The sequence below is a fragment of the Loxodonta africana genome, chromosome 8 (assembly GCF_030014295.1).
Source record: "Loxodonta africana isolate mLoxAfr1 chromosome 8, mLoxAfr1.hap2, whole genome shotgun sequence".
NCBI lineage: Eukaryota > Metazoa > Chordata > Mammalia > Proboscidea > Elephantidae > Loxodonta > Loxodonta africana.
Genome location: NC_087349.1, coordinates 99,722,868 through 99,750,326, shown reverse-complemented (window position 1 = coordinate 99,750,326; position 27,459 = coordinate 99,722,868). Strand labels below are relative to the sequence as shown.

General features: G+C 39.6%; 1 protein-coding gene and 1 long non-coding RNA gene across 9 annotated transcripts in view; one reads left to right on the top strand and one right to left on the bottom strand.

Moving 5' to 3' along the window:
• Positions 1 to 20,064, top strand: part of LOC100664160 (T-cell receptor gamma chain C region C10.5) — a 147,348-nt gene extending 127,284 nt beyond the window's left edge. For 3 of the 4 annotated variants that reach the window (XM_023544254.2, XM_064290150.1, XM_064290148.1), the window contains 4 exons: positions 4,377 to 4,703; positions 7,872 to 7,955; positions 10,453 to 10,500; positions 12,805 to 20,064. In XM_023544254.2, coding sequence (XP_023400022.1) covers positions 4,377 to 4,703; positions 7,872 to 7,955; positions 10,453 to 10,500; positions 12,805 to 12,947 — 602 coding nt within the window. In that variant the 3' untranslated portion in view covers positions 12,948 to 20,064. The remainder of the gene's footprint in view (positions 1 to 4,376; positions 4,704 to 7,871; positions 7,956 to 10,452; positions 10,501 to 12,804) is intronic. The other variant, XR_010322769.1, reaches the window with a different exon arrangement.
• Positions 20,065 to 20,593: 529 nt separating this feature from the next.
• Positions 20,594 to 27,156, bottom strand: LOC111749710 (uncharacterized). Of its 5 annotated transcripts, none has more exons than XR_002784896.2 (3): positions 24,883 to 27,156; positions 24,252 to 24,385; positions 20,594 to 22,374 (listed from the first exon to the last, which is right to left on the bottom strand). It is a non-coding gene; the product is annotated as an uncharacterized LOC111749710 (long non-coding RNA). The 5 variants fall into 5 exon arrangements; XR_002784893.2 differs by having other exon boundaries at positions 24,252 to 24,373; positions 24,883 to 25,769; XR_002784895.2 differs by lacking the exon at positions 24,883 to 27,156 and adding an exon at positions 24,739 to 24,817 and having other exon boundaries at positions 24,252 to 24,373.
• Between the last annotated feature and the right edge of the window lie 303 nt (positions 27,157 to 27,459).

Genomic DNA, 27,459 nt, shown 5'->3' with positions numbered 1-27,459 from the left:
AAGAAACAATTTATTTGGAATAATAGTAAAAATGTTTAGAAAAAACGGTGGAGGAATGTGATGGGGTAGAGATGTAGAAATCTTAGGAGAGATTTTTAAATGAATTCCTATATTAAGGGACAGCATCAACAATGTGCAAATATTGTAATAGGATTTGGCTTTGTAGACACAGGGGTTTTTAGGAAGTGCTCATATATCATGTATGTAATGATATCCTTGAAATGTTTGACTCTGGGACAAAGTTTATTATTAGTACAGGTAAGTTTGACACTTTTCCTTTTCTGATGATCAAATGGTGTTTGAAAAGAGCTTGAGCCTTGGTGTCAGACCAATTGGAGTTCCGAATCCACCACTTACTGCTTATGTGCACTTGGGTGATTATGCACTAGCCTCAGTTTCCTAATCCATAAGATGGGGTAACAGTATGTATCCTGCATGGTTGCACAGCAATTGAGTAAGTTAGTGTGAATAAAGTGCTTCGCACATTGTCCAGCACATACTAGGTGCCGGATAAATGTTTCCCCGGTTCAATTGTCACCCCCCGCCCCGTTCAGTTGTAATGGGAGAATTATATTCAGTAGGAGAGTTGTTTGCTCTCAATAACATTCACACAGGAATCGGTTGTACTTTTAACTACTCAAGTGTAAAGTTATTTTACTGGCCCCTCATAGAAAATTTACTCTTAACAGACTTTTTCCTCACTTGGCAAGAAAGATGTGCTTAAGTTGTGTTTGTTTTAATTTTTGTTGTTGATGTCCTAAGTGCTTTAAATTTTAATTCTTTATCTTAGTTAATGTCATTTCCAACACCAGTAGTTATTGGTCCTAAAATTTAAAGCCCATAAATTTAAGCTTCATGCTCATATTCACCAAGAAAAAAACTTATTTAAATTCATACAGATAAAGTTCAAGGTAGTCAATCCATACGATACAATTAGACACTTGTTGTATGCCTGAAATTTGTATTTAAATATTAAATAGCCATAATTACTTATTTGATAAAAGGAAAAGGACTATATATATATATATATATATATATATACATATACAACACTTAGACAAATACCAATATGTAGGATTGAAAAATCATTCTTTCAACTGAAAATGTACTTTACGTGTTTTATAGTTATATAAAATTCATGCTACTGCATATTAATATAAGCAACTCAGACAATTTAACTCAAATGTATTATTTAATTATGCAGATGTTTTATATAAACCATTATTTTTTAATATGCATTCCATATGGGTCATGAAGAAGATGTTGACCAGGAAAAACACTCTAAGTATATTTTTAAGATAATGTTTTCAAAAAAATAAAAATGTAATATAAGAACCCAAAATTAGGGCATTAATCACATAATATCAAGTACCAAGAACTATTAGACTGAGGAAACTATGGATGTTTAAGATTTACTTTCCCATGAAAGAAATCAAACTTAAAGAACTTAGTAAGAAAAGGGACAAAAGAAATGAAAGATGTCTTACAGTAGAGAAAACGACCAAGTTCATTATTTGGTTTTCAATTTTGTGTAATGAATCAGATATATTCCTACAAAGAAAAAAAAGTACCTCATATAAAACTTAGATTCTTTAATGCATTGAAGACAGAAAGTATGTAAATATAACATAGAATTGAAAAATTGAATCTTATTATATATAACCTATTCCTTTTTATTAAATGAAATGAAAGTTTGTAGAAATACACACTCTTTGTATTAAACATGTTGCCATGGAGTAGATTCCGACTCAAAGCAAACCCCCTATATAGGACAGAGTAGGTCGGTGGGTCCAACCGCAGACCTTCTGGTTAGCAGCCATAGCTTTTAACCACTATGCCACCAGGATTTTCATCTTGCAATTATAACCAATAAACATAGTATTTATACTAAAAACAAGATATATGGAATTAAATAAGCATATTTGACATAATTATATTTATAGCCAGATTTTTAAAAATCAACATTATATGCTTACTGTTTAAATATTAAAATCTGTAGTTTTGCAGTTGTGTTGTTGTTAGATGCCATCAAGTTCCTTTCGACTCATAGCAAACCTACATACAACAGAATGAAATATGGCCCAGTCCGATGTCATCTGCACAATCCTTGTTATGTTGGAGCCCATTGTTGCAGCCACTGTGTCAATCCACCTCATTGAGGGTCTTCCTCTTTTTGGATGACTGTCTACTTTACCAAGCATGAGGCCCTTCTCCAGGGACTGGTCCCTTCTGATAACTTGTCCAAAGTACCTGGGAGGAAGTCTTGCCATCCTTGCTAAAGCATCCTGGCTGTACATCTTCAGAGAGAGATTTGTTTGCCCTTCTGGAAGTCCTTGGTGTATTCAATACTCTTCGCCAACACAATAATTCAAAGGTGTCTATTTTTCTTTGGTCTTGCTTATTTATTTTCTAGCTTTCACACGAATATGAGGCAGTTGAAAATACCATGACTTTGATCAGGTTCACCTTAGTCCTCAAAGTGACATCTTTGCTTTTTGACACTGTAAAGAGATCTTTTGCAGCAGATTTGCCCAGACGCAATATTTCATTTGATTTCTTGCCTACTGCTTCCATGGACAGTACATTCATGTTAATCCAATGATTGAAATTGGAAGTGGTAAAATCCTTTCCAATTTGATTTCCAATTGAAACACAAATGCTTAGCTAATATTCTCTTTCAGCTAGGTGTATGTTTATTTAATAATTCAACAGGCACTGTATTAAGGAAAAAAAAAAAAGAACTGAATTTCTCATTTGAGAAGAAAAGGAAAAAAAAAGATCTTTGCTCCTCAGGCAAAAATCCTCAAGTTTTTTTCTTTCTTTTCTTCTCAAATGAGAATTCCAAACCTTTTTTTTTTCTTAATAAATTGCCTGTTGAGTTATTAAACAAATACAACTAGCTCAAAGAGATTATTAGTTCAGCATTTGCTTTTCAACTGGAAATCAAATTGGAAACGATTCTACAATTTATAATTTCAGTCATTGGATTAACAATACATGTATAATGAACATTCCTGCAATATTTCAAGTGACGTGCCTTTGGAAGCGTATCATATTTTGTTATATATTTTGATATTATGTTCAGAAAAAACTCTGCAACTGTAGTTTTCCACATTACACTGATTGTACATGCATTTATTCAGTAGGTTGAAATAAAATAGAGGAACTTCAGAACAGTTTAGAGCTAATGTGGTAGATTCAAATTTTGGGAGAGCCACTGAGAGTCAAAATATGGATATGCTGATATGTATGGACCCTCTCACTAATGGAGTAAATTCATCTTAAAGTAATTATGAAAAATATACCTCTGGCATATTCTTTACCATGCTTAAACTTAAAAAGAAATTCCAAAATAAAAAGTGCTTTTTGTGAGCAGTTTCTAAGGGGAAACAAACTTTGGTAAGTGAATTATTTGATAAATTTAAAATTAGACCATTTCTGAGAACAATCCATAAAATGCTTATTGGAAATATTACTGTTTTGCTTCTAGATTCAAGACATCATAAATCATTTGGAGGTGCAGTTTTCATTCTGTACTATCAAAAAACCTTGAGTGGTTCTTACATGAAATTGAGATGTTTTTAAAGTTAGAGATCAACTAGAGGAACTCCATGAGCTTCAGATCTGGGTATGGGATCCACATCAGATGCTAAAAGGTCAACATCATAATTGTAACTACAAATGAAGTAGATTCTCTTAAAAAAAAATTTAATAACAAGTAAATGTATGTTGTTAAAAAACAGCATTAACAATAAAAAACTTCCTCTTGACATTTACTCACATAGGAGATCAAATCAATATGGCGCACTCCATTCAGCTTAAATGAAGAGTCTGTGTTTCCACAGAGTCACAGATTATGAGAATGTGAGAGAGATGAGGATGTGAGTTATTTAGCCAAAAAAGAGGGTAAAATTTCCAAAGTTCACAGGATGGGAAAAGGAAGCACTTGAGAAGAGACCAAAGATTCTCATCTGTGAGAGATCCAAGCAGGTTAAAGTTCTCTGGCCTCCTGTCCCACACCTTCTCACCCACCTTGAAAACATGCTCCATCATGACTGAACAAAGGAAATAAAAAAATGTGTTCAAGAATGTTGGAAGCCTTGCGATGGGGCCATTAAATACCAGGTACAGAAAGGACAAAGGCCAGCTCTTAACCCAGGTTCTAGTAGCTGTGACTTTGGGCATATTACTTAACCTCCTGAATCTCTTCCCCATCTGTCAAATGAGGACAATAATATGTACCTCGAAATGTATTGCAAGGATGAAAAGTTATGGTAGTGGCTATATCAATGGCAACTTTTCTAGCTTGTTGCAAATGGCAACATCTGTGCTTCGCTAACAATGCTTTTTAATCGGTATTTCACTTTCCTCTACAGATAAAAGCCTTGATGCAGATCTTTCCCCCAAGCCCACAATTTTTCTTCCTTCAGTTTCTGAAACAATCGAGCACAAAGCTGGAACATATCTTTGTCTTCTTGAGAAATTTTTCCCTGATGTTATTAAAGTAGATTGGAAAGAAAAGAACAGCAATAGGATTCTGGAGTCCCAGCAAGGACATACGATAAAGACTGGTGACACTTTCATGAAATTCAGCTGGCTGACTGTGACAGAAAAGTCGTGGGATAAAGACCACCAATGTGTGGTCAAACATGAGAACATTAAAGAAGCTGATAAAATGATTCTTTTTCCTTCGATAAAGAGAGGTATGTGTATATAAATATAAACTCCCAGAAGACTTATTTCTAAGGAAATTTCCCACCTTTTCTGTCAAGTATCAATGCAAGCGAACAAATGTAAATCCTTCTTAAATAACATTACATTTAATGGCAGCACTAATAACACCCTACTATTTCCCCAGAAAATGAGAATGATGTAGGTTTTGGGGGGGGAAAAAAACCTGAAAATTTTACTTAATCTATCTCAGCCACAGTTTCGTTATACAAAATGTAAAGGTCACACGGTGTTTTTAGGGTTGTTGTAGGAATTAAATGAGACAATATATATGAAAGCACCTAGCAACTTAACACAATAGATGCTCCAAAAGATTCCACTTTGGATGACTTTACTTGATCAGTAAATAAGAGAAATTATATTTTCAGGAATATTCTACGAATCGAGCAAGTTCACTCTCATTTCAGTGTTGCTATATACAATGTTTAACCCATAAACAAGGAGTTCTTGGGACACAAAATGGTATTCATATGAGGGACTCAGAACATGGCTCAACAAAAGATAGGAGAACCTTGGCTGCTGCAGATTTATTATGGCCTCAGGTTTTTCAGATTTGTATTTTATGTTACAGTAATGTAAAATTTATAATTAAAGGTAGGCGACACTAAGAACCTTAGTGACACAAATTGTTAAATGCTGGACTACGAGCCAAAAGGTCAGTGGTTTGAACTTACCCAGAGGCGCCTGAGGAAACAGCCTGGTACTCTGGTTTTGAAAGGTCGCAGCCTTGATAACCCTATGGAGCGGTTCTACCCTGTACACATGGGGTCTCTGTGCTTTGGAATCAACTCAATGGCAGCTAACAGCAACAACAATATATACAAATATGCTTATATTCTATATAATGAGTGCATTTCTTACCTTTGGTAAATGTAGTGCAATAGACATTTATTGTGCAACTAGTGTATGGCAGCCCTGGAGAGGATCTATGATCAATGGACTAGGATGAGCTGGTGTCCCAAGGAGGATGTACCCCAGGAAAGGGAAGATACTCTTTACATATCATCCTTGATTCAGATATGTCATCCCTATGAGGCACTTTGATGCAGATGCCTTACGTATTTAGACAGTGTGGCTACAGGGCTGTATCCTAGCCCTGGCAGTGGTCTAGTACCTCACTATGCATTAAAGTCCTCGGTCTTAACAGACCAAAGGCACCAGGCGCTGGGAAGAGATAGTTTCGTACTTTTCCCTTTAAGCAAACAAGGCCTTTTTAAGCAGTATGGACCAAGCAGTAACTAAAAGTGGCAAACATGACCTAATTTCTTAAGTCTTTATTCTCTCAGATTCTTTGTTTCTCCAATTACCAAGTGTGGCTTTAACACTTGAGTTGGTAAGTGTTCATCGCAACTTATGGGGCTGGGATAAAGAGCAAATGAAATAAACTCTGTGAAAATGCTGCTTTCAAAGTCATAACATGGACATATTCATTAATATATTTCTTGTATTTATGTCCTTTCTTAAAAAGAATTATAAAAACAGCTCTAATTCCCTAATTCCGTTGCTAAGAAACTGAGGGAAAGCAAATATGCAACTGAAAGGCTAATACAACCACTGTGTCTAAGTGTCCACTTAGGTTCTGAGTTTTCTAGTGGTCAGAAAAAATGAGAATACAGTAAATTCTACAATGATTATTATTATAAAGGAGGGATGTTTCAGTCTGTATTATGTTCCTCTACCAGTTGCTGTTGAATTGATTCCCACTCATGGCGGCTCCATGTGTGTCAGAGTAGAACTGTAGGGTTTCCAATGACTGATTTTTCACTTGATTGCTAGGCGCCCCTGGATGGATTCTAACCTCAACCTTTCAGTTGGCAGCTGAGCGTAATAAACCTTTTGCATCACCCAGGGGCTCCCCTTATATGTTTAAAAAAAAAAATTTTTTTTTTTTTTTTACTAGGCATTAAATACCAAAACCGATGGTTCACATGGGTTTCTCATGGTAACACTATTAGTGAGAATGTTCTAATGTTATACAAGTCTCCCTCACTATTTCTTGAAAGTTTTTTTTTTTTTTTATAAAAGTTAAAAAATATGACTTGGAAGCCTGAATCAATAAAGCAATTCTGAGGAGAGAGAAAACTAATCTGGTCCAAGTGTGTGACCAACCCTGACTGAGAGAGAGAATTTAGGATACATGTAAATGTTTCATAATGAGTAATGGTTACTTTATTGTTTTTACCTCAGTCAATGCATGGCGATAGGATTTTTTATTTATCTTTTAACAAGTAAAGTCACTATAAGGAAAAGAATGAGTCAGTATAAGGAAAAGTCAGTTGATGAAGGTATTTAACATTTTAACATTTTTACATTAATATTTTCATTCCTGGGATTTGATCTAAAGCCTATACCTGTAACCCATTTTTTTTTTTTTTTCCCTTCGATACGCCCAAATAGGCAGCCCGAGTGAGCTATTTGATAATTGGCACCTTTGAAGCTCTAACGTCCTGTCACCAGGTGGTTAGAACTCTTACTAGGTATGCGAGCCCAGGAGTATAGATTAAGCTCAGGTGTCCAGGTAGTCCGTCACCAAGCGTGTGGTGCAGGCTCTCGCCTACAGTCCTAGACGAGCAAATGTGATTGGTGTAGGCACAGGTATTGACTGCAGTAGGGAGTCACACACTGAGCAAGGCAGGGGCCTGACAACTGGCCCTTAGTGTCTGTGAGGAAAACATGTCCCTGTTCCCTAGAGCACATAGGTGGTGGGTTTTGCAGCTGGACTCTGGGCACCCAATGCTCTTGGCTGTAAGGACTGGGAGGCACCACTTATTCTTGGGCCCCTGTTGCTGGTGGCTAGGTGGCATGGGTGGAGCCACCAGTCCTCAGGCCCCTGATGTGGGTAGGTGAGGACCCTGCTTAATAGGCAGTGTGCAGTCAAATGTCACAAACCTGCTTCTCTACCATATAGTTGAAACTGTTGAAGTTAGACTTCAGGTATATACCCTGTTATATGGTGTTAATGAGGGCCTATGCTGTTGAAATGGGCCCACACAGGTCTATGCAGGGGTGAAAGGCATTCAAAGTCTGTGGACCCCTTATGCCCGCACCTAGGCAAAGGAGCTGTTTCTGCCCTGAGTTCCCAGTTTAGGGGAGCTGGCAGATTATTCTTTCCCTATTTGTTAATTTGTTCCCTCTCCCAGGCCTGGAGGATGGTGTGATAGGTCCTACTCCCAGCCCAGGGGATGCAGCTGGCTCGGACCCAGTGCAGAGTGGAAAGGGAGCAGGTAAGTGGGAGAGGGCTTTTTTCCAAAGGGGTATTTTTTGATCTGCTCTGTAGGTTAGATGCATGTATTTATATTTTGCTGATTGAGCACCGCTTTTCACTGATTCTGGAGGCTCAAGTAGACACTCCACCGCTTGGTTTCTCCTGACGTGGAAAACGTATCCCAAATGCCACCGCTTCCCTCTTCGAGCTCGCACCAGTGGATCTGGCCTGCAGGATGCTGGTTCCTGCTGGGTCAAGTCTGGCAACTCCTTGCTGTTTCTGAACCGTCTCTCCCTCCCCCTGCTACTCAGTCTGATTCCTCAACTTTGCCTTTAATGTTCAGGGCTCCTAAATTGTCATATATAATCGATACACTTATTTTGGGGGGTTTTTGTTGTATGAGGGACCGAAGGAAGCGTCTATGCTGCCATCTTGGCCCCACCTCTCAAACCCAGTTTTTAGAACAGACCAAAACAACATCTTGTTGAGTACGTATAATTGCATAGCAGAATCTTTTCCATGTGGACAGGAGCACATCCCGTAGAAAAAGGATAAACTGAAACAACCAGTGTGCCAGTGCAACTGTTTCTCCCTATCAACAGTCAATTATCTTCATGAAAATGTTTTTGTTTTGTTTTATTTTTTACATCGTAGGTAAATACAGGAAACCCTGGTGGCTTAGTGGTTAAGTGCTATGGCTGCTAACCAAAGGGTCGGCAGTTTGCATCCGCCAGGTGCTCCTTGGAAACTCTGTGGGGCAGTTCTACTCTGTCCTACATGGTCGCTATGAGTCAGAATTGACTCGATGGCACTGGGTTTTAGGTAAACACAACTCTCACTTCAAGTTTTACATTTTCAGAGAACTATAAATGTGACCTAGCCAATCTTTTTGTAACCAGGAAGAATTGTACTGAAAATGCTGAGCTTCTGTAATTAAGACCATTTTCAGAGAAGAATTAAGACACACAGAAGAGATTTTCTTAGTGTCCTCAATGGTGGAACTAGGTTGTCTCTTTCTAGGTTATTTTTTCTGTGTTTCTATGGATTATTTTTACAAAGTACTCTCCAAAAGCCTTATCTTATTTAATCCTCCACCACCACCGTTTGCATACTAGCTCTGCCCCTCTTTTGTATGACTTTCGGGAAGTTACTTACACTCTAAGTCTCATTTCCTCATTTGTAAACCAAGGTTGTCCATAACAAAACTGACTTCAGCATGTTTGGGGGTGTTATTAACCTTGTGTGGGCACAGTAATGTTAACTCAATGGGTGTTAAAAACCTGTTGTTGTCAAGTTGATTGTGACTCATGGAGACCCTATGAACTGCCCCAAAGGGTTTCCAAGGTTCAGCTGGTGGATTTGAACTGCCCACCTTTTGGTTAGTAGCCTGAGCTCTTAACCACTACACTACCAGGGCTCCAATGGGTGTTACCATTTATTAATAGCATTGTCATTATTTCCACAAATGCAATTTCAGAAAACAATTTGCATGAAATGGAGAAATTGATGATTATAAGAAAAAATTCAGGGTTTTCTCTACTTAGGAAAGGTATGGCTGCTTTCCTTTGCTCAGATGAGAAATCTCATGTGCCGAAACATAGTGTATGAATTGAACCTACTGAATTGCACAGAATCAAGGCCAATTATTCTTGGAATTGTGGATGCTTTTATTTTTTAATAATTTTTATTTTGCTTTAAGTGAAAGTTTACAAATCAAGTCAGTCTCTTACACAAAAACCCATATACACCTTGCTACACACTCCCAATTACTCTCCCCCTAATGACACAGCCCGCTATCTCCCTCCACTCTCTCTTTTCGTGTCCATTTCGCCAGCTTATAAGCCCCTCCACCCTCTCATCTCCCCTCCAGGCAGGAGATGCCAACATAGTCTCAAGTGTCCACCTGATCCAAGAAGCTCACTCCTCACCAGCATCCCTCTCCAACCCATTGTCCAGTTCAATCCATGTTTGAAGAGTTGGCTTCAGGAATGGTTCCTGTCCTGGACCAACAGAAGGTCTGGGGGCCATGACCACCAGGGTCCTTCCAGTCTCAGTCAGACCATTAAGTCTGGTATTATGAGAATCTGGGGTATGCATCCCACTGCTCTCCTGCTCCCTCAGGGGTTCTCTGTTGTGTTCCCTGTCAGGGCAATTATTGGTTGTAACCAGGCATCATCTAGTTCTTCTGGTCTCAGGATGATGTAGTCTCTGGTTCATGTGGCCCTTTCTGTCTCTTGGGCTCGTAATCACCTTGTGTCCTTGGTGTTCTTTATTCTCCTTTGATCCAGGTGGGTTGAGACCAATTGATGCATCTTAGATGGCTGCTTGCTAGCATTTAGGGGGCTTTTATTTTTTAATGGCTCTCTCTCTGTTGGAAGATTGTGTGTGTGTGTATATATATATATATATATACATATGTATATACATACATATATATACACACTCTCACACACACACACATACCATTAAATAATGGGCATGAACAACTGATTAATACTTGCTCTCATTTCTTCTAGACATTGCACTTACAAATTCCACAAAAGCTTGTTTGAAAGATGAAGATGGTAAGTTTTTACCTATGTTTGCCTGTGGGTCATGCTATAGCATATTTTTCCTCTTGATCACCTTAATGGTTACATTTCCCTAGCTTAAGGTAGAAAAATCACAGTGGCTGGATGCTGCAGAATAGAATGATCGAGAGTTTAAATTTATCCACGTTCCTAGTAGTCATCTTCACACACTAAACTGCTGGGTTTGGGATGAGATTGCCTGTAAATTAGAATGTGCTGTGATATGCTCTGAATTATTTCAACAAATGAACACCGTTTATTCCTGTGGCTTTTGTTTCTAATGACTGAGGAAAACATGGTATCAAGTTGTTTCTAAATTTTTTTTTTTTGCCTTTGGTTCTTGGTAAACCCATTGCTGTGGGGTCGATTCTGATTCAGTGACATTATAGGACAGAGTAGAACTGCCCCTTAGGATTTCCAAGGAGCGGTGAATTAGTTCTAGTCACTAGTAGATAACTGACACTTACTGAGAGCTTCTGATACAGAAGGCATTGTGCTATATTCTGCAGAATTTTCCTGTGTAATCCTCACAATTCCTCTATGAGGTGGTACAGCATTTTTCCCCCATTTTATTGATGAGGGCAATGAGCTAAAATTAAGCGCTCTATACCACATCACAATGTGGTAGATGTGGAATTTAAACCCTAAGCCATCTGAATCAAGAGTTCATACACTTAACTCAGCCCTCTAGTCTTCCTCTGAAATAGTCATAGACCAAGAAATCTCAAGTCCAAGGCCCTAAAACCCAGTGGAGACATGGTAGAGGATGGGTGCATGGTCTTCAGAGTACCACGGACTAGACTTTCATCCCAGTTCTTTTAATTACTTGTGGCATGAATATGGATAAATTTTTCTCTTTTATTTTTTTCTGAGCAATATTTGCCTCCTCTACAAAAGAAATAATTAAAACTAACTCAGAGTCATTGAAAAGATAAGGAAACACACATGAACTGTCTAGCATAAAAAAAAAATCCATCGATGTATCTCACTTAGCAGGTACAGAATCAATACTTGTTTCCAGCCCCTTGTCCCTATATGTGTGTAAGAAAAGGTGCTAGAAGCATTGGCCCTAGCTCTGTTAGTCCTTCCTCCATTTCCAATAACAAGGGGCCCCTGGACCTCACCTGCCACACCAGGCAAGGAGAGACAGTAACACCTTACCTGACCAAGGCCCAGCGGCTATGAACACATCACCTCTTGAGATCCCTTTCCATACCAAGTTCTACTGATTCTGAAGTTCTGACTCTGAAGATCAAACATGTAAAATGGAAGTTTCCATAGGAAGCGGTTCAGTCTTATGGTTCATTGAGCAGCTACCATCATTGTCATTAATTATTTCTTGACACTGCATATTCCTTGCAAAACTTCAAAGGCCATTAAGTGCACTTTTCTTGTAGTATCATAGCCACAATGGGAGACATTTAGGAAAGACAGTTAGCTATGACCTTCTAAAAGTTTGAAGAATTTGGATTAGCCACTTTCCTCCATTTTCTATAATGCCCTTTTTTCTAGAATTTCCAAACCATGTCCCTGCCGACACCACCACATTTCCGTGTGTTGTACCCTTCATAGGGATCGTACTTCATGAACAACTTCTAATGGTTCAGATGCTTGTATGTCAACAATTCATCTTTACATGTATGTTTAAAAGTGTTGATGTCTGGGGTATTTATTCCACATGGAGGTGCAGAATTTCAGAGTAGCTAAAACCCTGTTCCCTAAAGGCATGTTCCTGAGGTTGAAATTTGGGTTCTGCCACTTGCTGGTTGCATGACATCAAGCCAATTACTTCTCTCCCTGTTTGAATTTTCTTTATTTGTAAAATGGAAGTAGAAATAATATCCTCTTCATAGGGTGTTGTAAAGATTAAATAAGACTAAAGCTTTACATACAAAGTTCTCAGATAGTGCCTGGCCTTTGGTTAATGCTCAGTGAACATTATCTATTTATTATTACTTATAGACATGGTGGGGATAAATAAATGCTAAAAGCTACTTATTAAAAATAGTTTTTTCTACTTGGACTCATTCATTAAAAATGCAACCTTAGTCTTGAAGACTTGGAAGTGTCTCAAGTGAGTGTTAGCAGAGTTCATTCATTAACTAGACCTGCAAGCTAAATTTTGAATTGTCTTGTTGTTGATGGTGGTAGTGGTAGATATTTACTTTTGGGTTCTTGTGGGTATGTGGAGTCACTTCAATATAGATCATTAGATATAAATACTTGTGACTCCCACCCCATTAATATGTCCTATCCTTTCAAAAGAGCAGAAGAAACTAATTGAACAACTTCTCTTAGATACCCTGCAGCTGCAGCTCACGAACACCTCTGCCTATTACACCTATCTCCTCCTCCTTCTCAAGAGTGCCGTCTACTTGGCCATGGTCGTCTTCTGTCTACTCAGAAGAACAGAAGTCTGTGGTGATGGAAAGAGTTCATAGCAGATGGTGGCACAAAGAAGCCATCTTTTCTTCATCTTTTATTGTTCCTAAAACTTTCTGCTTAGGATCTAGCTAGATTTTCTTTCTGAGTTTCGGTTCTTTCAGTTTTCACGTGTACTTTTTTTTTAATCGTGTTATTATTGACAAACTGAAACCACTGGACAAACTAGGAAAAGCTTACTTTGTAACAAATCAAAAACTGCTACCACTACCCAAGGGCAGGGCCAAGGGGTAAGGGGTCTCTCATGGACGCCTTTAGCACCATCTTTTATTATAATCTCCACCACCTTTTCCAAGCCAAGCCAAATAAACACACTGAGTATAGGCAGTGTGCCATTTCTAGTCATGCCCCTTTACCAGTTACCAGTTGGCGTTGCATTGATTCTGACTCATGGCGACTCCATCTGTGTCAGATTAGAACTGTGCTCCACAGGGTTTTCTATGGCTGATTTTTCAGAAGTAGATGACCAGGCCTTTCTACTGAGACATCGCTGGGGAGACTCAAATCTCCACCCCTTTGATATCTGTGGAGCACTTAACCATTTGCATCACCCAGAGACTTCCTGCCATACCCAGTTAATGTGTTCCTTAACCAGATGGCCGCCTTAAAATCTTCCATTTTATACTCCCTGAAGCCACCCTCTTTGCTATGTGAATTCTGTCCTTTGTTTTTTACATATAGGAACAATAAATTTTAAAAATATTAGAACTCTGCTTTTTCCGTGCATACTTTAATTTGATAAAATCTAACTGAAAGTCCAAGGTAGGAAACAGCATGACACTTCCTTGGAGCCCTGGCTCTGAGAGGAGCCACAGGTAATGAAGGTGCAATGTTACTTCTCTTTCAAAGATTACCAGGTTCAGATTCATTTGGTTTGGCACATTACAGCAGCAATAACACAATGCCTAACATGACTTGGACTGTGCCGAGCTCTATATGAGTGTTTCAGAAGCATTGTCTTTGCCGATCTTCACAATAAGCCCATGAGAGCAGCACTAACACCAGAGAAGCAGTGTGGTGAAGTGGTTAAGTGCCTGGACTCTGGACCTGGAGTGCCTGGATTTGAATCCTGGATCTGGTATTTAGTATCTGTGTGACTTCAGGCAAGTTACTTACACTCTCTGTGCCATAGTCTCCTCATCTGTAAAAGTTACAGTGCCCTATCTCCCAGAGTTGTTGTGTGGGATAGAAGATTGCTTGGTACATGCAAGGCCTCAACAGCATTAGCATCTTCTGGCATCTTCTGCTGGTCAATCTACTTTAGAAATAGTAGATACCACAAAAACAAGCACTGACAATTACCTCTATCTTATTTCTGTGTTGAGAGGCCAGATGTGGAAGGAGCAGGGACTCATAGAGTTCCTACTATGCACCAGGCAACTTTAGATACACAATCTCACTAATACTCCAAGAGCCTTGGAGGTAGATACTGTTGTAGTCCACAGTTTCTACAATACAGAGGTTCACTTACCTGCCCAAGGTCACTATTTAGTAAGTAATAATCACGATTTGAAGTCAGGTTTCTCTGAACCCATAGCCTGTACTTTTCATAGAGTATCATATGGCTTTCCCTTTACTCATTTTCAACTGGAAAAAACAAACTGGCAATGCTTCTTCACTAAAGTCATCCTCCACTAAAGTCTCCTCAACATTCATGTCTCTAGTGCTGATCACGTTAGAGACGTACTTAGTTGGAAATGAGAGAAATCCAGGACAGCAGCCTCAGAAGACACATGCAGCCACTAGAACCAGCTTTGTCCTATCCTTTCTCTTCTGGACAATCCAAGCCAGTCTGAACACATCCTGCCACCTCGGTACATGACAGAGCAGAAAATTAGTTTCAGGAACAACCACTGTCCAGGGCTAAAGGAGCACTTATACACACTGAAAGATTTCAGAGAAAACCATATGGAAATCAGGAAAGGAAATGGAGAAGCTTGGTTAAGGAAAGGACAGAGGAAAAGGGAAGCTCTCAAAATGTAACCAGTTTCGTCAAGTCAATTCTGACTCATGGCAACCCCGTGTGTGTCAGAGGGAGCCGTGCTCCATAGGGTTTTCAATGGCTGATTTTTCAGAAGAAGATCACCAGGTCTTTTTTCGGAAGCACCTCTGGGTGGACTACAACCTCCAACCTTCCAGTTAGCAACCAAGCTTGTTAACTGATTTCACCACCCAGGGACTCCTCTTGAGATATAAGAAAATGAAAAACTGACAATATTTCACTGGTGTCCCTTGACTAGCCGACGTTGCTACTTCAAAATGGTCATCAACCCAAACCCATTGCTGTTGAGTCAATTCTGACTAATAGAGACCCTATAGGACAGAGTAGAACTGCCCCATAGGGTTTCCAAGGAGCAGCTGGTGGTTTTGAACTGCCAACCTTTTGGTTAGATGCCGAGCTCTTAACCAGTATACCGCCAGGGCTACCAAAATGGTCACCAGAGTATTTATATAATGAAAATTCAGTGGAAAACTGAAATGGTGGATAGAAGGTGAAATTTAAAAAGTGATAGTAATACTTCTGTTAAGGGTGAGGGAAAACTTTGGGAACAGATAAGAGTGATGGGGGAGCAACCTGATGAACATAATTATTTGTCACGGAACTTTATATGTGAAGATTGAGGAAATGGCAGATGTTTTGTTACATATATATTTACCACAATAAAAAAAGAAAAACATTTTAAAATGGTGTAATCGTAATAGTATCCAATACTTTTAGAAAATTTACTCTGTCAGTAACTGTACTAGATACATTTAATTATTTAATCTGTAAAGGCTTTTGAGGTAGGCATTATTATTGCATCCATTTTCAAATGAGGAAATCGAGGCATGAAATGATTAAGAAATTTTCAAAGGGTCAGGCAGATGCTAAGTGAAAGACCTGGACAGTTAACAGCTGCAGACACTAATAAATGCTTTAGTCACATGGGAAGTTGCTCAGAATATGAGGTGAACAGAAAGAAGAATAAAAAACCTTATACATATTGAATGCTTAACTTCTAAGTGTATTTATGTTGCATAAAATCATATTAATTTCCATGTATCCTCAAAGGAAGAAAATCTAGAAGTAAATGCACCGTAATGATAGTTGTTGTTGGTCTTGGTGATAAGGCCATGGATGTTTTCATTTTTGTCTTCAATCTGTTTCTCTGAATTCCTTCAGTGACCATCCTTACCAGCATGTCTACTCATCAGCTGTGTGATTTTCATTGAGTCGGTTAACTCCTCTGTGCTTGATTTCCTTCATCTATAGAGTAAAAACTGCAAACATCCATATATTGCAATTGTGAAGATTAAAAAGATGAAAACATTAAGAAAAGCCTCCCCCCCAAAAAAGTCTAGCACATTGGAAATGCTCATTAAATATTTTCTATTATAAACATTAATATTTACTAAACATGCATATTGAAAAATATTATGTTGAGGGAAAAGACAGTTGCCATTGAGTCAACTCTCACTCGTGGTGACCCCAAGTGTGTCAGAGTAGAACTGTGCTTCACAGGGTTTTCAATGGTTGATTTTTCAGAAGTGGATTGCCAGTCCTTTCTTCTAAAGCATCTGTGGGTGAAGTTGAACCTCCAACCTTTGTTTAGCAGCCAAGCACGTTAACAGTTTGCACCACTCAGGGACTCCATGTTGAGGAAAATTGTTCATAAAATAGCTCATAGGCAAGGAGAAATCATTGCCGTTTCACAGCAGGAATTAAGGCACCTCCAAGGGTCCCTCACTTTTGTGCCAAGAAACCCTACTGAGGCCACCACTCTCTCTCAAAATCTGCAGGATAAGCATAAAGCTCACAGGAAACAGCAAAACCAGACAGCGTTAAAATGTCCAGCCCACCACTTCCTTCCCTCCCCTCAATTCTGACCACGCCTTCCTGCCATGAACTGAGGTGTCCAGCCAACATGCCCCCACCCTTTGGCCTTCTTCTTGAGGACACCGTCTGGCATACAGGATGTCGCTGCTGGGAGCACTGACCTTCTTCTGCCTTTGGGTTGGTGAGTCCTTCCCTGACTCTCCCAGTCCAGATAAGTTACCCAAGTAGCCCTTTAATGTTCCCTTCTGACATTCTTGAAGCTCATTGGAAATTCTCTTCTTTTTCTTGAAGTCGGACTTGGAGTATTAAAAGTGGAGCAGTCCCAAATATCCATTTCTACAGTAGTAAAGAAAAGTGTTGACATATATTGCAGTGTATCGAGCACAGATTTTGAAAATGAAGTCGTTCACTGGTACCAGCTGAAACCGAATCAGGCTTTGGAGCACCTGCTATATATCACCTCAACAAAAAACCCAACTCGAAGTTGCTTAGGGGAGAAGAACAACAAAGTTGAGGCAAGAAAAGTTTCTCACTCTTCCACTTCAATCTTTACCATACATTTTATAGAAGAAGAAGATGTGGCCATTCGCTATCATACAGGATGGTACCCACAGTACTAGAAGTGCCAAGACAGCCTACACTAGATCTCCTCCTTAGGTGTGCCCAACTTATCCTCCCCAACAGTGGCAACCACAACTAGCCCCCAAGCTGGGCTCCCAGCCTCAGCCTCATTTTCTCTGCAGCACTTCCTGAGTGTTCCAGAGAGCCGTCTTGGGTTATGCTCATTCATTAGCCTCTGACACCAGAAATTGTGCTTAAAAACCATTATTTAATATCATTCCTTAATGAATTAAGGTCCTGTCCTAGGGAAGGCTGTGTCACTATCATATCATCATCCAGAGACTTCCAGTATGTGGGCAAGGTTCAAGCTGAGGGAAAGAATCATAGTGTGTCAGGAATCTTAGATATATTATACATAGTCACGTATAATCAAGACTACCCCTGCACATATTGGCCTATATTGGTCTATTTTACAGAAAAAAAAATTAATATTTAGTCTTTGGCCAATGATAAGAAATTCATGTTTTTTGAACCAGTGAGGCCACCCTGAAAAGTTTAAGGGTCGTAATACTTTAAGTGAATCTGGTTACCACCCATCTGTCAGTTTGTTGTCCTTTTGTGGCTTCTGTGTTGCTATGCCACTGGTATTTCAAATGCCATAAGGGTCACCCATGGTGGACAGGTTTCAGTGGAGTTTCCAGACAAAGACAGACTAAGAACAGAGGCCTAAAAGTCTACTTTTAAAAATTACCCAGTGAAAACCCTATAGATCACAACAGGATGTTGTCTGATATAACGCTGGAAGATGAGCCCTCTAAGTTGGAAAGCTCTCAAAATACACAGTAGCTGTAACAAAGGACTCCAACATACCAATGACAGTGAAGATGGTACAGGAACAGGTTTACCATGAGATGGAGTTAACTCAATGGCAACTAACAGAAGCAAATGACACCTGGAGGTAAATTTGGATGGAGCAAGTGCCCTTCCTCTAGAAGTTATAGTGGGGAGGATGGTTCTGCCAACATGATATCATCAGAACACAGCTTTGAGTTTTGGGGGCTGTTAGATGAGGATACGATGTTGGGATAACTTTTGTTTTTGACTATGAAAGAAGAGAGAGATTGGGCCAAGACAAAAAAAGCTAACAGTTGTGTGTGTGTGTGTATGTGCACGTCCGCACAGTGTGCATGAGTTCTCTATTATTATTCTCATTCTTTACGTATTTTAACTCCTTTAACTCTGACAGCAATCTGTGAGATGTTTTCATTATCATTATGATCATCAAGCGTATTTGACCCATGAGGTAAATGAGAACCTAAGTGACTTAGTCACTTTTCCAAGTCACACAGCTGGTACTTGGTAAGGCAGGGTAGAAACCCAGGTAAACTATCTCCAGAGTCTGTCCTTCTAGTCACAGGAGGCTAAAGAGGAGTGCCATGTATTGTTCTTTCTGATATTTCATCAAGCAATTGCAGTCTATTCTGTTTTTGGAGGACAACTGGATTATAGATGAAATTTAATTTCTCTGACTCATAACCTACATGCTTACAAAAATTTAATTTAAAAAATCAAAATCCTCCATTGTCTCTGCAGAGGGCTTTTTAAAATGAGGTATGAATAATAGCAATGAAAAATTTCAGTTTGCTTTTTTTCAAATTTTAACATACTGTCCAGGGTTCATAATCCTGAGTATTGAATCCAAAACAAGCCAACAGGAGAATCAATGTTTGTGCTGAATACAACAGGTGCACTTCACACTTCTGGAACAGTGTTTGTGTCATGTGAAAATTAAGGTGGGAATTAAACCAAAAAAGAACTGTCCCTGCCCCTGTGTCAGACACACCTTCATACCAGGGACTCCTATGTGTGTCATGAGCCCTTTTACCCAATCAGCTCAGCACTCATGGGCATCAGAAACCCCAGAACTGCTCCTCAGGTTTGCAGAAGATCATGAAGATCATCAGAGGACCACCTGACCCACCACTTCCTTCTTTCACACCAAGTCACACCACGTCCTCCCTGCCACTGACCTGGGCCTTCACGTCCCTGCCTTCTCCTGGGTGACATGGTCAGGCAGGCAGAAGGATGTCACCGATGAGGACATTCATCTTCTCCCTCTAGGCTTGTGATTTGCTCCTAGGTTAATTCAGCATAGATGAGAGATGAAAGATATTCTTTATCTTTTCTTCTTTATACCTCAGGGGTTCACAGGAATTTCCCATTTGTGTTTGCAGTTGGACTTTTGGGCAGTTAAAGATGGAGCAACCCAAAATGTCAATTTCCAGTGCAAGAGATAGGAGTATGCACATACTCTGTAAAGTGTCCACTGAAAATTTCGTAAATAAAGTTACATACTGGTACCGACAGAAACCAAATCAAATTATAGACTTCTGACATATATCCTCTCAAACAAAAGCCCACCCTTAGGTGAGAAGAAGAACAATTGGTGGCAAAAAAAGATATTCAAATGTCTTCTTCCATCTTGACAATAAAATTCATAGAAAAAGAGGATGAGGCCATTTGCTACTATGCTGCCTTAGGACCCACAACATTAAAGGTGCTGGAAGGTCTTACACAACAACCTCTCTTGGGTCTCTGCTCTCCCACATCTTTCCCAACAGGAGCAAACTCAACTAGTTCCCAGCTGGGCTCCCAGCCTCAGCCTTGCCTTCTCAGAAGCACTTCTGAAGCTTTCCAGGAAGCCATCTTGTGTTATGCTCACACAGACAGCCCCATTTTAGGCAGGAAGCATTCCTGGACATGATCATCCCAGATCTTCAGTTAACAAGTCTTCCTAATATAGTAAGGTGCTGTCTGGGGTCGTGGCTAGGCTCAGGTCCCATTCATCCTCCTAGCACCACCTCAGACTTCCACTGACTGTGAATGACTCAGGTTGAGGGAGGGGATCATTGTGTACCAAGACTGTAGATGTATGACATATATGTTTCCACATATAATTTTTACGACATCCACATATGTATCATTTGCCCATTTTACAAAACCAAAAACCAAACCTGTTAACATCGAGTCAATGCAGACTCATAGCGACCGTATAGGATAGAGTAGAACTACCCCCATAGGGTTTCCAAGGAGCGCCTGGTAGATTCAAACTGTTGACATTTAGTTAGCAGCCAAACACTTAACCACTATGCAACCAGGCTTTCCTCCCACTTTACAGATAAAGAAATGAAAGCTTAAAGAGTTAAAGTGATCAGAGACAAGAAGTACAAGTTTGTTTTTTTTTTTTTTTTTTTTAATTTTGTTGTGGTAGAATATATATAATGGAAAGTTTGCAATTTCAACCATTTTTAAATAAAGTATATACTTTTTTTTATACATCAGTGACATGAATTACATTCACCATGTTGTGCCACATCATCGCTATCCATTTCTAAAGTTTTACTTCACCTCAAACAGAAACTAAGTACCCTTTAAGCAATAACTGCCTTTCTGCCCTACCCCAATACCCTGGTAACCACTAACACATTTTTTTTAATTGTACTTTAGATGAAGGTTTACCGAACAAACTAGTTTCTCATCAAAGAGTTAGTACACACATTGTTCTACGACATTGGTTAACAACACCACGACATATCAACACTCCCCGTTCTCAACACTGGGTTCCCAATTACCAGCTTCCTGTTCCCTCCTGCCTTCCAGTCCCTGCTCTAGGGCTGGTGTGCCCCTTTAGTCTTGTTTTGTTCCATGGGCCTGTTCAATATTTGGCTGAAGATTGTACCTCAGGAGTGACCTCATTACTGAGCTGAAAGGGTGTCGGGGGCCATACTCTCAGGGCTTCTTCAGTCTCTGTCAGGCCAGCAAGTCTGGTCTTTCTTTTTGTGTTAGAGTTTTGTTCTACATTTTTCTCCAGCTCTGTCTGGGGCTATGTATTGTGATCCCTGTCAGAGCAGTCAGTGGTGGTAGCCAGGCACCATCTCATTGTACTGGACTTAGTCTGGTGGAGGCCATGGTATAGTTGGTCAATTAGTCCTTTGGACTAATCTTTCCCTTGTATCTTTAATTTTCTTCATTCTTTCTTGTTCCCAAAAAGGTGAGACCAGTGGAGTATGCTAGATATTTAAAAGCTCACAGGCTTTTAAGACCCCAGATGCTACTCACCAAAGTAGAATGTGGAACATATTCTTTATAAACTATGTTATGCCTGTTGAGCAAGATATTCACCGAGATCATGATGCCCACAGCCCTCAGCCCAGCAATTCTGTCCCTCGGAATTTTGGATGTGTCTATGGCACTACCATGACCTTGCCTTGTACAGGTTGTGCTGGCTTCCCCAGTATTGTGTACTATCTTACACTAATACATTTTTGCCTAATCTAGAGATTTCATATACGTGGAATCATACAATATTTGTCTTTTTTGCCTGATGTATTTCAGTCACAATAATGTTCTCAAGGTTCATCCATGTAGCAGTATGTATCAGAACTTCATTTCTCTTCCTGGCTGAATAACATCCCATTGTATATGTATACTACATTTTGTTTAACCATGTATGTTGATAGATATTTAGGTTGTTTCTACCTTTTGGTTATTGTGAATAGTGACGCCATGAGCATTGGTATAAACACATCTGCTTGTACCCTGCTCTCAAGTCTCTTGGGTATAAACCTAGCACTGGAATTACTGTGTCATGTAGTACTTCTTTGCTCAACTTTTTGAGGAAGCATCAAACTGTTTTCCACAGAAGCTGTACCATTTTACATTCCCACCAGTAATGCATGAGGGTTGTAAATTTTCCACATGCTCTCCAACACTTCTTAGTTTCTGTTTTTCTAGTAATAGACATCCTAGTAGGTGTGAGGTGGTAACACATTTTTAACCATGAGGGCACCCCGAAAATTTAAAGATCACAATTCGATAACAAACAGAATATCTGAGGGAAATTTGGGAAGGATCAAATGTCTTTTTTCTGGTGGAGGAGGTAGATGGTTTCTCACTTGACATTCAGGGTTCTGCCAGCATGATGTCATCAAAATGAAGTTCATAGCCATTTGCTGAGTCCACTATATTGGGGTCACCCTTGCTTCTGCCTGTGAAAGGAGAGAAAGAACTGACCAAGATAGAAGAGCTGACAATTTTGAGTGTGTGTGGGCGTTCTCTATTAGTGCTGTCCAGTCTTTACATATATTAACTCCTTTAACACTCACAACCTATGAGTACAGCTGATCCCCATTATTCAGAGATTTCATATTTGGGAATTGTTCTACCTGTTAATATTTTTAACCCCACAATCAATACTCACAGTGTTTTTGAGGTCATCTGTGGACATGGGCATGCACAGAGCTGCAAAAACTTTGAGCCACCTGATGCATACATTCATATGTGAGGTTGAACAAAGTTGGTTTGGTATTCACTAATTCAGTGTTTGCAAGGACTTTATAGAACATAACCTTAGTGAATAATAATAGATCGTATGCTCTGTTATCATAAAGCTCACTGGACTCATAAGATAAGTGAAACACTAAGTGGTTCAGCCACTCTCTAAGTCACACAGCTGGTACGTGACACAGCAGGATAAAAACCCAGGTAACCTGGCTCCAGAGTCTGTCTTCATAATCACAGGAATATGAAAATAAGTACCATACATCATTCCAGAGCCTTGGAGGCGCAGTGGTTAAGAGCTTGGCTACTCATGAAAAAGTCAGCAGTTTGAATCCACCAGCCAGAATTGGCTCAACTACAATGGGTTTGGTTTTTTGGTTTTATACATTATTCCTATACCCATGGACAGAGAAGACAAAACCAATCTTTACGAAACAATCATTGAAATGAATTATTATGTGCTGAATCACGTGACCAGGATTTGAGGGACTAGGAGTTGTCACAGGATAAGTAAAATGCCAGTACATTACCCCTTTGTTTATGAAAATGTCAAATAATAAAAATATCTTTGTCTTATTACACTACTTTCTGGAATAATTGTGAAGTAAATGAAATGGCTTTTTTCTCTGCATTTTTTTCTTACAGTAGTATACACAAGTGCCTCCTGGAAGAATACAGATAATCACCTTGCATCTGTAACAACATGCTATCTTATATAAATGACTATTTCCAGAGTCATGGCAACTTATTTATCCTCATCATCCTCTATTCCAAGGACCCAGGTCCTATTTCTCAAAGTGGGGATGCTATTGAAGGAAATGAAAGGAATTCACAGGAAATGCTGACACAGGAGGTAGAAGCTGGTGGTCTGTCAGCCTTCCTCCTTCTACCCCTGTTAGATCCACCAGTTGTGAGTCACATCCTGTCCCTGTGATTTCTGACTATGGTGAGCCATCAGGGTGGGCCACAATTGGCTTCTTGAGCCCGAAGAGGACTTCACTCTTAATTAAATTTTTCATGTCTGCTACGGTAGAGAGCAGGCCCTGAGAGAAACTCAAAGAATCTGAGGACATGAGGCCTGTTCAGGGAGGAATGCATAGAAAAGCCTGTCAAAATACCTCTGTGGACTTTCTTACATGGCTGACTCCTGTAATACTCCAATGAGCAGCACAGAGCAGTAATGAGGTGTCCAGTAATGAGAACACAGGCACTCCATATTCAGATCCTAGAGGATAATCTCCATTGGCTTTTCAGGTGTCGGAGTAAATGGTGAAAAACAAGGAAAAAAAATATACTGCACGCAACAGATAAAATGTGTCTTCATATTTCAGAAGCAATTGTTTCTGTAGTATGACATTTCAGAGTGAATGGGTCTGAGAACCATCTCCGTCCACTACCAGACATACACATTTATATTAGGAATTTTTTTCTAGATCATGAACCCTGTTACCCAATCTTCCCACCATTCATGGCGTGCAGGAAAACTCAGAGCTGCATAGCAGATCATGAAGAACCCCAGGAAACCACCTAAGCCACCACTTCTTCCTTAAATCCAGAACCAGTAACCCCCCTGCCTGCCACTGACCTGCGATCTCCAGCTAACAGGGTGCTCTTTCTTCTCCTCGCCTGGCAGACAGGATGCCACTGCTGGAAACATTCATCTTCTCTTCCCTCTGGGCTTGTGAGTTGCCTCCCAGTCATTTCAGTCTAGAAAAGAGACTAGAGAAATTACCTAATGTTGTTTCTTTATATATCATTCGTTCACAGGAATTTCTCTTCTTTGCTTTCAGTTGTACTCAGGCAAATCAAGTTGGAGCAATGTGAAATATCAGTTTCCAAACTCACATCAAAAAGTGCTGATATAACTTGTAAGGCATCCAGTGTTAACTCTGGTATACATTGGTACCGGCAGAAACCAAATCAAATTATAGAACATCTGACATACATCACCTCAACACAAGGCACATCTCTAGTTAGTTTAGTTGGGAAAAAGAACAAACTTAAAAAAAAAAAATTTTTTTTTTTTTTTTTAAGGTAAGTATAAATGTTCAAGAGTCTACTTTCATCCTTACCATAAATTTCATAGAGAAAGAAGATAAGTCCATTTACGACTGGGACCCACAACATTAGAGGTGTTGGGATGACTCACACAACAACCTCTCTTGAGTCTCCACCCACCCACCACGTCCTTCCCAACAGGGGCAAACTCAACTGACTTGCAGCTCTGCTCCCAGCCTCAGCCTCCCCTTCTCAGCAGCACTTCTGGAGCTTTGCAGAAAGCCATCTTGGAACGCCAGCCCCACTTTTAGTAGGAAGCATTCCTAACCATGATCTTTCCATATTTTCACTTAACACAACTTTCTAATGAGGGAAGTTCACTTCTGATGTTGAGTGGACACACGTTCCGGCGCCATTCACCCTAGCTGTGTCTGAGACATCTACTAACTGTGGATGACTCATGCTGAGGGGGGGAAATCATTGTGTAACAAGAACTCTAGAAGTATTACACATATTTTTTCACATATAACCGTTACAACATCCATGTATGTATTATTTACCCATTTTACAGATAAATAAATTAAAGCTTAGAGAGTTAAAGTGATGAGAGACAAGAAGTCTGTGTTTGTTTTTCTTAAGTGTTATTGAGGTAAAATATTCATAATAAAAGCCTTGCTATTTTAACTGTTTTTAAGTGTGCAACTTGATGACATTAATTACGTTTATAATGTTGTGCTACCATCACCACTGTCCACTTTGAAAAGTTTTGTATCACCCCAAAGGCTCAGTACACTTTAAATAATAACTGAATTCTCTCCCCGCCTAGCTCCTGGTGACCACTAATAATCCTTTGTCTCCATGTATTTGCCTAATCTAAATATTTCATGTAAGTGAGATCAGATCTTATTTCTTCTTTTTGTCTGACTTAATTCACTCAGTATAATATTTTCAAGGTTCACGTACCAAAATTTCATTTCTCTTTATGGCTGACTAATATTCTATTGTATGAATATACCACTTTTTATTAATCCGCTCATCTTTTGATGGACACGTGGGTTGTTTCTACCTTTTGGCAACTGTGAATAGTGCCACAATGAACATTGGTGTACACATCTCTTTTTGAGTGTTTGCTTGCAAATCTCTTGGGTACATACCTTATAGTGGAACTGGTGGGTCATACGCCAATTATATGGTTAATGTTTTGAGGAACTGTCGAACAGTTTTTCATAGTGGCCTTACCATTGTACATTCCCACCAGTAATGTATGGGGGTCTCAAATTCTCCATATCCTCACCACTTGTTAGTCATGTTCGGCATGAAGACATCCCAAGTAACTAAAAAAAAAAAAATGCAATGCTTGTGCATATGGAGTATTAAATAATGACAATAAGGTATTTTGGTTTATGATTATTTTTTGCTGTGTTATGGAAAAACAAATGTCAGGTCTCATATGCCTGTGTCCTGAATCAACAATAAATCACAGAAGGATGAATGGTGGAGCTGAACCCAGAAAATATGTCTTTACATTTCCACAGCAATGTTTTACAGCATGAAACTTCAGGGGGGATGGGCAAAGGAGTATGAGAACCATCCATGCCCCACACTCAGACACACTCATTCATACTGGGGATTTCTCTCTAGATCATGAACTCTATTACCCGATCTGCACAGCATTCATAAGCTGAAGGAAACCCCCGAACTGCATAGCAGATTGTGAAGGGCCCCAGGAAACCACCTGAGCCACCACTTCTTACCCGAAGCCAGAACCTGCACTGCCTGCCTGCCACTGACCTAGGACCTCCAGCTAACAGGCTGCTCTTCTTTAGCTTCTCCTTGGGGAGCCCGCCTGGCAGACGGGATGCCACTGCTGGAATCATTCCTCCTTTCTTTCCTCTGGGCTTGTGAGTTGTCTCCCAGCCATTTGAGTGTAGAAGAGAGACTGATGAAATTACTGAATGTTGCCTCTTTATATATCATTTGTTCATTGGAATTTCTTTGTTTTGCTTGCGGTTGGACTTGGGCAATGCAAGTTAGAGCAGCCTGATATATCAATTTCCAAAGCAACATATAGAAGGGCACACATAACTTGCAAGGTGTTGATTGAAAACTTTGAAAATGCAATCATACACTGGTACTATCTGAAACCAAATCAGGGTATAAAACATCTAATATGTGTTAAGTCAACAACAACCACTGTTTGAGGTAGCTTAGGCGAGAAGAGCAAGAAATTTGAAGCAAATAAAAATTCCTGCACTTTCATGTCAATCTTGAAAATAAATTTGGTAGAAAAAGAAGATGAGGCTGTGTACTACTGTGCATGTTGGAAGTGGATCCACAGCGTTAGTTTTGCCAAAATACCCTACACGAGAACTGTCCTCAAGTCTGTGGCCACCCACATCTTTCTCAATATAGGCAACCACAGCTGACTGTTCAGCTGGGCTCCCAGCCTGAGCCGCCCTCCCAGCAGCACTTCCTCATCTCTGCAGGAAGACATTTTGGATTCTGCTCACACCATGAGCCCCATATGGTATTAGCAGTTAAGGTCCACAAACGGGAAATTTGACACTAAATCCTACTAAATTGGGCCCCTATTTGGGAACTCTGAAAATACAGAGTAGACAGCTCAGTGCAAAATCCATTTATCCACTAATTTGCTGTACAGGCAGAGGTTTCCTGTAACTGAATGGTTCAGAATGAAGGTGGGATTCATCATGTGATAGGAAATGGATCTACATATTACATGTATATTTCCTGTTATGTTCATTAGCATTGCTGTAGTGTTATCATTATTTTCC